The sequence below is a fragment of the Anabrus simplex genome, chromosome 5 (genome assembly GCF_040414725.1).
Source record: "Anabrus simplex isolate iqAnaSimp1 chromosome 5, ASM4041472v1, whole genome shotgun sequence".
Taxonomy (NCBI): domain Eukaryota; kingdom Metazoa; phylum Arthropoda; class Insecta; order Orthoptera; family Tettigoniidae; genus Anabrus; species Anabrus simplex.
In genome coordinates, this window is record NC_090269.1 from 404,758,466 (window position 1) to 404,770,073 (window position 11,608).

General features: G+C 37.9%; 1 protein-coding gene across 9 annotated transcripts in view; it reads left to right on the forward strand.

Annotated features, from left to right (window-relative positions):
* Window positions 1-11,142, forward strand: part of Bili (FERM domain-containing protein 8 Bili) — a 208,961-nt gene extending 197,819 nt beyond the window's left edge. For 6 of the 9 annotated variants that reach the window (XM_067147768.2, XM_067147770.2, XM_067147764.2 and 3 more), the window contains 2 exons: window positions 1,166-1,267; window positions 9,487-11,140. In XM_067147768.2, coding sequence (XP_067003869.2) covers window positions 1,166-1,267; window positions 9,487-9,530 — 146 coding nt within the window. In that variant the 3' untranslated portion in view covers window positions 9,531-11,140. Of the gene's footprint in view, window positions 1-1,165; window positions 1,268-9,486 lie in introns of all 9 variants that reach the window. The other 3 variants (XM_067147772.2, XM_067147763.2, XM_067147771.2) reach the window with 2 other exon arrangements.
* Window positions 11,143-11,608: the final 466 nt, after the last annotated feature.

Here is an 11,608-nt window from a genome sequence, read left to right on the forward strand (position 1 = left end):
TAGTCAATCAGATTGCTTCGTGGGTGAATTCAAATGGACTTTGTGAGATGGTGTTGCTAAATCTGCAAGTGGATTTAGACCGGCTCGAGAGCACCAATGGAAAAACAAAAACATTGCAAGGGGAGGGATTTGAACACAGACCTCCGAGCTGACAGGATCGCGCCACAGCAAGTACGCTACAGTGACACCTGCTGAAACCCATTGTAAGTTTGTGTTTGACACCAATTTTCCGGCATGGCTATCAAGCCGGTATCAAACTATTTTTTCAAATTATTTATTAGTATGACCAACCCTCTAGCGCTCAGATACCTGGTTCACGTTGTTTCCAACCACCCTGTATATGATTTAGATGTTGATTCCCATAGGGAATCTGAAATATTTGTCCCGAATGAGTAAATTTATAATACCAATATAAATGGTCCGTTATTGGACATTATAAATTTTCCAGCTAACTCATTCCTGGTTGCCAGCGTTTCGCCCCCGTGTGCTAGGCTGGGCTTATCAGTTGGTACCTAGCACACCTACCAAGACGCTGGTTAGTGCATACCATGGAGGCCACTGCGTAGGCTAATTGTAGCCACCGGCAGTGCCAATGCACTATGAGAGACCCTGTCTCACTACTAAAAATTGATGCCTGCCTGGCCATCAGATGATATAGATGTTGATTCCCATAGGGAATCTGAAATATTTGTTCCGAATGAGTAAATTTATAATACCAATATAAATGGTCCGTTATTGGACATTATAAATTTTCCAGCTAACTCATTCCTGGTTGCCAGCGTTTCGCCCCCGTGTGCTAGGCTGGGCTCATCAGTTGGTACCTAGCACACCTACCAAGACGCTGGCTAGTGCATACCATGGAGGCCACTGCGTAGGCTAATTGTAGCCACCGGCAGTGCCAATGCACTATGAGAGACCCTGTCTCACTACTAAACATTGATGCCTGCCTGGCCATCAGATGATATAGATGTTGATTCCCATAGGGAATCTGAAATATTTGTCCCGAATGAGTAAATTTATAATACCAATATAAATGGTCCGTTATTGGACATTATAAATTTTCCAGCTAACTCATTCCCTGTATATAACCTGAATACAGTATTTCTGTTTGTAATGATGTATCTGTTTCTTTATTTCAGGAGCTATGTATTTTTGATCGTTCCAGATACTCAGATGCCTTTGACGATGGTGAACCGTCGAGAGTTACCTCAGTCCTGCCTTAGCAATAAGCTGAGTAAACTTACCCTTGCCACCTTTGATGAAGATGGTAAATATAATTTTTGTCATTCAGTTGGTAGTCTGATATCATAAAGATCTCCTTAATAACTTCTCATGGTGTCTGAACTTCATGTACATTTCACATATTTGTCACAAGACACCTAATGCTATGGAGGAATTCTCTTCTGAAATTTATCTCAAATCCATTGCCGTTCCACAAGTTTGAAAGTTGTGAGGAAAATTTTCAGAACGTATTGACAGAGAAGTGTAACACTGCCGTACACCATATTGGAAACTATGCTGCATGACCTTGGGTTTGTGCCTGTGTTGATCACTGAGTTACATATATATTTAACAGTCAAAATTAAATAATCATTGGACATATCATCACACAAAAATTCTGTTGGAATACTGGGCTAATAATTGAACTTTCTTCTGCTTATCCCTGTTATAAATATCATGGCACACATCTAATGCATCAGAAATTAAGTTTCAATGAGGAAATATTAATTTATTGCTTCTGATGGAGAATATTAAATAAATTCAGGTTATTCAGTCATAAAAATACCAGTCTTTCATCCCATCGTGTCATTGGGCTTGTCAGTTGGAATACAACACCTGGTTGGCTAGTGCACTGTTGTCACACCACTGCAAGCCATCCGATAATAAGCCAAATGCAGTGACATTGTATTAGGAAAGACATGTCTCCACTTGCTACATATGCACTCCAATTTGTGAACTTGGTTGTTTTGGAACCACATTTTTCCAGTGTTACCTGTATTACATGAGCTCTTCTGATGGTCAGTGATTTAGTTTGGATGCTCAATTAATTGTATTAATTTTATTGAGAAATAATTACACCAAGAGTTACATACATATTTAACAGCGAAAATTAAATAATCATTGGACGTATCATCACACAAAAATACTACTGAAATACTGGGCTAATAATTGAACATCCTTCTGTTTATCCCTGTTATTTCTGGGGTCACTGGAGCCACCAAGGCTTTTTTTGGTTTTGGCCATGAGTTTAAAGCTGGATACCTTTCCTGACACCAAGTGATTTTTGAGATGAAAATTACAACCCAGTATCAACTGGGATTCAAACCTCAGGCTTCTGGGTGGGAACTTAGCAGCTTAGTCACTGAACTAATCATGCCCCCCAACCCACTAGGTTAATAATTGAACTCATCATCATCATCATCATCACCATTGTCCCACTCCAGTCGCCCGGGTGTGGTTAACAAGCCTCCTCCACTCCTTTCTGTCCTTCCACTTTTCCTGCTCCATTACTTCCGCCACATCCAATCCAGCTTTTCTAATGTTCATCCAAATCTGATCCATCCACCTTCTTCTCAGTCTTCCAACTGGTCTCTTTCCCTTAACTTCTCTTTCTAAGTCTCTTCTTGCTACTTGTTCCTTTCCCATTCTTTTTACATATCGGAACCATCTCAGTCTTGCTTTCTGTATGTTCTGTACTAATGGTTCTATATTTAGCTCTTCTCTGATTCTAAAATTTTGGATTCTACCTCTTCTTGTCTTTTTAACCGATGTTCTTAAAAATTTCATTTGTACTGCTTGGATCTTACTATCTTGTCTCTTATTAGTTACCAACGTTTCTAGTCCGTATGTTACAGTTGGTATGAAATACTGTTTATATAATGTTAATTTCGTTCTCTTGGGTACTTCGTCATCCCATAAAAGCTCTCTGACTTGATGATAAAATGTTGTACCTACCTTTACTTTGTCTGTTATTAATTTCATTACTTCCATTAATATTGCTACCCAGATATGTATACTGTTCTACATTCTCTAACCGTTTTCTGTCTACGTTCACTTGGCTTCTCTTTTTCTCTTTTCCACAGTGCATGACTACAGTTTTCTTTTTACTAATTACCATTCCAAACTGAACAGTAGTACAATGCTTCCCCTTTGCCAAACTTCAGGTATCGTTTCATCCTTCAATGTGGCACTGAGGGCTCTGTATAGCCACTGTAGTCTAATGCTTCCTGCTGCCTTAATCATATCAGCATTGAATTTGTCTTTTCCACTTGCTTTACCTTTGATCATTGCTTTCACTGCCCTTTCAAGTTCCAACCATGTTATCGGGTTCTCTTCTTTTTCTCCATCTATTATTTCCATTTTCTTATCTCCTTCTTCCTACGAGCAGTCATCCTCATTATAAAGTTTTTCAAAATACTTTGCCATCACCTTCTGAAGACCCTTTTCATCAAGTTCTTTTGTATACCTCAACGGTAAAGAATAAAGGTTTAGTTGATAATATACCTGTGTGTGAGGTATTGCTTTGTGGAGCATGGCATATGTTCAAAAACATGTTCCCCTAATTTTTTTGAACTGTGTATTACATCAATTTGTTTACCTTTGTACAAAGCATCTGAAATTGAAGATTCAAAAACTGCCAGAATGATAAAGGTTTACCTGCTTTTAATGAATCCATGCTGTGATGTACTGACTAAAGGAGTCATACAGGTGATTATATATGACTTTCTCTGCTGCCTTCTATAAAAGTGAAAGTAGCACTACTGCTCTATAGTTATCAAATAACACCCTATCACCTTCCTTGAAGATGGGGATTACATAATCCTTTGTCCAACACAGCTGGAAAACACCCACACTTAAATGATTTAAAATTAAAAAAAAAAAAATTCACGTAGTGGGAAGCACATTCACAGAGGACGATGCCAGGTATCTCATTATGCCAACACAATTTGTTGATATCTACTGATGACAGGATCCCTGACATTTCTGCCATTGAAGTTTGAACAGACACTGGATGTGTTGTGAATGGGAGAGAACTAGTTGCATTGTAGGGCGTGGAAGGAGAATGGTACTTTGCGAAAGTTTGTTCAGGTGTATTTAGAATGTTTTCTTTTTCATAGATTTCCATTCTGTTTAGTAGCATAGTGGGAGGCAGACAGGAAGATTTTCTTTTATTATTAATGAAATTCCAAATGTGCTTAGGGCATGTGATGACATCATCTTCAACTGACCTAACGTAGTCCCTCTACTTAGCACACTACAGTTTTTTTACATTTACCTCGTAATGTGGAAAACTGCACATAATTGCACTTTTGGCCTGATTCTTTGTATTTCCCTCTCGCCTTTTCCTTCAGTTTCTGTATTAGTTCTGCGTCGTACCAAGACGGAAATCTTCTGACGTGAATTTTGTTTATGACTGCGCATGGTAAGTCATAAAAAGTGCTCATAGCTGCATCCACATCTTTAATTATATCCCAGGAGCACAGGAATAAAAGCTCCCTCATTAAATAAAAATCAGTTTTCTTCCTTGCAAATATGATTTCGTTTTGTGCTTCGAAGCAAAATGTCCTTGGCATAGGCAGGAAGATTTTGATGGCTTGGTACAATTTCAGTTTAGATGCACTCTTCATTTCCAAATAATTCATTTGAAACTAAGATTTAATCTAGAAAATTATCGTTCCTAGTTGGGAAATCACAGATCTGACAGATTGAATTCATTAATAATTTTTAGTACCGGTAATAAAAATACCTCCTCGCTTCTCTGTTTGACAGTGTGTTGGACTTTTGACAAAGACTAAATCCAGGGGGCTGTATATTCTTAATAATTGTTGTTGTTTGTGTCATCAGTCCGTAGACTGGTTTGATGCAACTCTCCATGCCACCCTATCGTGCACTAAGATTTTCATTTCTACGTAACTACCAAATCTTACATCTACTCTAATTCGTTTGTCATATTCATATCTTGGTCCATCCCTGCCACTTTTACTGCCTACACTTCCCTCAAAAACTGACAGAACAAATTAAAATGTACTTTTTAAGACATTATTTTTGTTCATCAATTATAACTTACTAAAAACATCTCGAGAATTTACTACAAATAAGCATATCTTAACCCACAATCCAGACCCATAAGTCAGAGTAACCTCCTTTTGTGATTCATTAAGCGCTAAAACAAAAAGTGTGGAATGTTAATTTTAAATTAAGTAGTGCAAACAGGGGTGAATTTTTAAATGTGTTATCATTGAGGTTGGCTTGGTTAGCTTCTTGTGGGATGTAAATTTTGATACTTTCTTTAATATTCAATGATTTTATTTTTAAATTTAAAATTTCTTAGATCTCTGTTGATGTCTGTGAAGTGGTGTCAGGCGTCATGTATGTGTTCGCCGAATGTTGAGTGTCTGTTGTATCTTATTGCGTTTTTGTGTTCTTTGTATCTGGTGTGGAAATTATGTTTCGTCCGGCTGATGTATGGGGCATTACAATATGGTTCTTGACATTTGAGTTTATCATTTCCAGAGTTTTTTTACTTAGATTACAATTGCCAATTAGTTTTTATAATGTGGTGTTTGTTCTTAATACTGTTTAAAATCCTTTTTGAATACGTTAGCTATTTTGTATGTTTTTTATTCTCATTATTAATAACCTCATATGTATTGTTTTCGCGTAAGGGTTTGTTTATTTTTTCCGTTTTTTTCTCATCTCCGGTCTAGTGTGTTGGGGAGATGGCTGTTATCTACCATGGTCTGTTTTATTATTTGTATTTTGTTATTAAAATCGGTTTAGCTCATTGGTATGATTATAACTCTGTGTATCATCACGTTCAGTTCTGCTAATTTTTGTGAGGTTGGGTGATTGGAATTGTTGTTTATTGCATGTGATGTTTGAGTAGGTTTTGCTGTATATCTTGTAAGAAAGTTTATCTTTACTTCTACTGATCTTGGGTGTAGAGCTAACCACTCTACCCCACCAAGTGCTATGGATAGTGGAAGTGTTTACATTCAACCCCTCCAAGGGCCTGTACAGAGATGACTTTTACTTTTGACTCTACTGATCTTGATATCCAAAAAGTTAATCCTCCCATTTGTTTCTGGTTCCATTGTGTATTGATTGCATTGTGTAAGAAGTTTAGTGTGTATAGTAACTGTTCTGCATTTGTGATGTCATTATCATACATACACAGTAAGTCATCCATGTATCTGCTCCAGTGCATTATTCCTTTGGTGTGTTGGTTGATTAAGAGTTTGTTCTCGATGCTAATTATGAATATGTTCGCTATTATTCCCAACAGTAGTGAACCCATCGCTATTCTTTCTTTTTTGTTGTTAACATGAACGCGTTTTGGTTTGAGGCTGTTAAAAATGTTCCAAAAGACTTGACATAAGTGAAAAATGGCTCTTAACAAAATAAAAAATACCGGTATAATAGGCAACCCATTAAATGCTCATTAAGAACCCTAACCAGGGCGGAGGGCGTGTCACGGCGGAAAGTCAATGGGCTGACTAGCCAGCTGGAATCATGCCAATGACAGGGTAACGGTATTGCAACATCTTGCATTCTGTGCTAGAGTGGAGTGCAATGAGCACCCCATCAACCCTTTCACTCCGTTCGACTGCTCTAGCAGTCAGGAGGGAGCTGTGCTGCACACCTGGTGGACTGGTGTAGCAGTCGTGCTGGAGCTGTGCCTCATAACCAGTCGACTGCTGTAAAGTCACGTGTCTTTTGGCTGTTTTCCATTTTTCTACAATAGACTGTTGTGGAAGTTCGGCCTTGGAGGTCTCTCGTGGCTGACTTGGGAGTCCATAGTTATGGCTAAGATTACCAGATGAAAGGAGTAACCAGTTCGAAGATGAAAGCAATGTGTCCAGTATGCTATACACACTTCGCACCTAGTTGCTCCCCTGTGCTTATGTGCTTGTGCTTCTTGACTTAGCTTTCAATCACTTTTAAACTGTGAAAGGCTTGATGACGGGGGAAAGATACACTGCGGAGGAAGCCATTGCCCTCATATTGGGTAGTGACTGAAGATGAGGACGATAGTGATTTATCATCTGAATCTGGTGACAGAACAACTTCAATCACACCTTCTACTGCAGGCACATTTTCTACTTCAGTCACCACTTTGTCGTCGAAGAGGTCGGCCTACTTCGACGATTCATCTGAAGATGAAGATAGTGAGGATGAAGACCAGGTGACTGAATCGCCAAGCAGAAAACTAAATTGGAAAAAGAAGTACCTGAATCCGGAAAAAAAAAATTTCGACACAGCTAATTCCGGACTGAAAGTTAAGATTCTTTCAGCTGTTGTTTAACACAAGTATCACAACTGTTCTGTGCGAGGAGACTAATAGATACTTTTCTCAGAAGGTGGCTGCAGGTGGAGTTCCCCATTTAAAATAAAATACAATTAACCTCTTCCTCTTCTCTCCTCACGTCGCGAGCCGTATGCGGATCGGAGAGTGGAGAGAGACAAGCATCCTGTAACAACAGGCTCGGTGAGCCACTCACTGCTCACGTGCAGAGGGTCACGCCATCGTACTCGCTACGCCGGAGTGAAAGGGTTAAGATAAGTTACAAAATTCAAGTCTTTAAGGATTTAATTAGAAATAAACGTAAATGTTTATACATTTATAAATATATTTTGGTGTGATTTGATAGAATCTAATGATGCTCTTTCAAGAACGAAACATGTCGTTCTATTTTAATTATGTTGTTTCCTTTTCAAGTATATTTCTGTTACCGTATGTTTTCTTTTTCAGATAGTTTATATATATATTTATTCAAAATTAGTTTGGGCAGAATGGAGAACCTAACAGTTATAAATTTCCTCCCCAGGTCAAAATGTACAGATTCAATTTTGTTTATCAAAGTGTTTGCTCTTTTTCATGCTTTTGTTAAAGTTTGTTTTTATGCTTAAATATTTTATTCTTCATGGAATGTTATACAGGGTAAGTCTCTCCTCTATGGCAAAAAGGAAGCAGGTGATTCAGAAGGTGATAAGGAAGATATAAAAACCAAGATGTATAGTGCAATTCATTACAATCTTTGTACCACTGTACAACTGTATGCTACTAAGACAGCAACTTCACATCCAAGCCTGCATCTGATGATGCTATAGCAACTGTTACTCCTTAGTAGCATATGCAGCATAAGTGTGAATAGTGGGAGTAAGACCTTTACATACCACAATCTGCGGGCAGAATTGTTATGAGTGCGCCTCGTGTAACAGGGTCCACACTGGACATGGTGAGAAATAACGTCTGAAGTGATTTCTGTAGGCATGCTCATAAGCATCACAGTACCATCTGATGTAGGAGTGGACAACATCGCTTACAAGCAAAAGCTGACATCATGATATTACTTGCAGCATCACCCCAGTTATTTCTCTCTGTTACGCCATGGAGGAGAGAGTCGCCCCTTACAACGTGTGAAATAAAAGGGAAATATTTGATAAAAGTATGGAATTGAAATAATGAAATGTGTAGACACCCACCTTTTCATCACCTGCACTATAACACTAGAAATCCTGTTGGGAAATTTAAATTTTGAGTCTTAGTCCTTAAAAGTAGCTATCCTATTTGTGGTTGTACCATGCTCACTGCAGGTATAGCAGGCACTTTAACATGCTCTTCATGGAGTTTAATGATAGTTTTCCTCCTCCCTGCTGTACTGTAATTCTTTAGTATTGTTGTGGTAGATATTCAAAAGATATGTCCTTTCAACAGTTCTGACAGAGTATTTGTGATGCTATACATCTGTGTACATAGAACATAATCACCCTAGGAACCAAGCATGTACTACCAGTGACACACTTGTGATCTGCCTCTTCTTTTGTCGAGGCTGACTTAAAAGATAGTCCATTTCTCTCTAGGAGTATTAATTCACCTGGTAATCATTAGCACAGTTGTTAACACTGCAGAAATTTGTACACTTGAGTTTTCCCACAATTATTGATAGTTTCTATAACTACTAGTTTCTCATCGTTTGTCCTGTATAATTGCCGCCAGGTGCGACCGATAAATGTGGCATACACTATGACACTTTCTGGAGCTGTAACACACATTTTGCATTCACCACTACAATTACTGAGAAGGTGGAGAGATACAAATGAGTATGTAAGCGTGTACCACTTGTGGTATATAATGGCCTCTCAGAATGTGTGTGTGTGTGTGTGTGTGTGTGTGTGTGTGTGCCACTTGTGGTACATGTTGTTGCGAATGTGTTAAGTATTGTTGCATCTACTGTATCTTTCTTGTTTGTCAGAATAATTTCTGCCACAGGCCATACAGTAAATAGCCTTACAACAGTTCCTGTGTGCATGAAGTTGATCTATATACTTTTAATATGAAACAACAGTGGAAAATTACAGAAAAAAGATGGAATTTGTAGGAATTGTAAATAGAGTATGACTCTTGAAGTACAGTCTTGCAGTTGTACTGTGAACTAGGGAGTATTTTATCAGCTAATTGAAATATGTTTGTTTCCTTTCCAGGACGGTGTATTGGGCAGATGGGCTCATGGTCTTTCAGTTATTAGCAGCATGTGTGTGAGAGACAGAGAGAGAGAGAATGATATTTTATTGATAAAAATACTGTACTATCAGTTTTTATAATGTTGTAAAGGAAATCTAGCAACCTTATGTGGATAAAGTGTTCCATTATTTGAGTCCAAGGAATGTAAGCTAAAATATAAATTCTGGCACAAGAGCCCATGGTCTCCCAAGATGACTGCTGCGAGATTGATGTTGTGCAGATACTGGAGTGTGACAGTGTAACAACCTCAGTAAATCAATCACCACTGATCAGCATTTAGAGCTATCACGCAGGTTTCAGATTTCCTATCATTACCTAATCTCTTCTTAAACAATTTCAAAGAAGTGGAAATTTATTAAAATGCTCCCTTGGTAAAGTACTCCAATCCCTAATTCCCCTTCTTATAAATCTAATATTTCCCCATTTTATCCACTTGAATTCCAACTGTGTCTTTATATTATGATCTTTCCTACTTTTGTAAACTCCGTTCAAGCTACTAATTTGTCTACTAATGTCATTCCATTTCATCTGTCCACTGACAGCTCGGAAGAAACCACTTAGTCAAGCTGTTCATCTCCTTACTCCAAAGTGTTCCCAGCCCAAAGTTTACTACACTTTTATAACCCTACACATTAGTTGGAAATCACCCAGAACAAATTGTGTTGCTTTTCTTTGGACCTTTTCCAGTTCTCAAATCCAAGCAATCCACTGGAATACACTGGAACCATATTCTGATTGGGGTCTTACCAGATACACCCCCAGCCTTATTGCTCGACTTTTTTTGTCTGGATTGATTGCCTCTCATATCTGGCAGTTCCTCATTTGGTCTAACAAGGCTGATTGAGGCTCGCTCGAGCACTCAGTCCAGAATGAATACCTCTGGAGTGGCCAGGAATTGAACCCAGCACCTCCGGGTAAGAGGCAGGCATGTCATCTCTACACCATTAGGCTGCCTAAAATATATACTGTTATACGAAAATGTTACTGCAAAATCTTTATCTACAGGAGTGAATTCCCCATTCAGTGTATAGTGGCTTCCAGTTATATTGTAACTTAAACTGAGAAAGAAAACTAAATAAATAAATCCCAAAAAGATATTCTGTTTTTATGTCATTAAGGTAGCTCACCACGCACACATGAACTGAGGAGACAGGTTAGTTTGAATCCCATCCGTGATCCAGTTTAAATCCATTTAAATCAACGTTAGTGCCACTTCTTTCATCTTAGCTCCAGAAAGTTACAAACACAGCAGCACTGATCATCAGCAAAAGGAAAAGAAAAGAAAGAAAAGAGGGAGAAAAGGGACAGCAGAGGAGTGATTTCTCTGTTAATAAATTTTAATGACTAATCAGTGTGTAATAAAATGACAAAGTGTGGTGTCATTCAGTATTACGTACAAAAGACTTGGTGAAGAAAGTTTAAACAATTGTGTACCCAGAACAAGTTAATTCCTATGTAGAAGAAACTCTTAAATAGTAAAATATTCCTAAACTAATTTAAAGAATTGTGTCACAAACTATTATTAAGTATACATTTAAATATTCAAAGTTGAATTCTAAAGTTCAGGGTCTATATGCATTTGGTAAACCATGAGCAGAATGGTTTTGCCCATAAACAGCAACATTCATTTTCATGTATTTCTATTGTTAGCAATGTTCGTACTGCAAAGTAAAAACCAGGAATTTCCTAGAGCAGCATGAAAACATTAAATTTCATCAGTGTTTGGAAAAAAAAGCTTTCAAAGACTTCCTCAATGCTAATGGTAATATCCAAGAATCCATTGCAGGGGGTACAAGTCATGCAGCAGATATTCTTCAATTTACAGGTAATTTGCTATTTGCCATTCATTTTTAGATATAAAACAGTGAAGAAGGAACAGTATCAGGATATTTTACGTTGCTTATAGGGGTTTATCCATCGTAAACAGCCTGAGATGTGTCTAAGTGGATAATAATATATTCTCCATGATAGCGTGTCTGTCTTTTTTCTGATCTCACCTATAATAATTTTGTTATAACATGTAATAAATATTTTGTTGTGTGCATGATGGTTTCTATGTGCTCTAAGGAAATTATTTTGTTT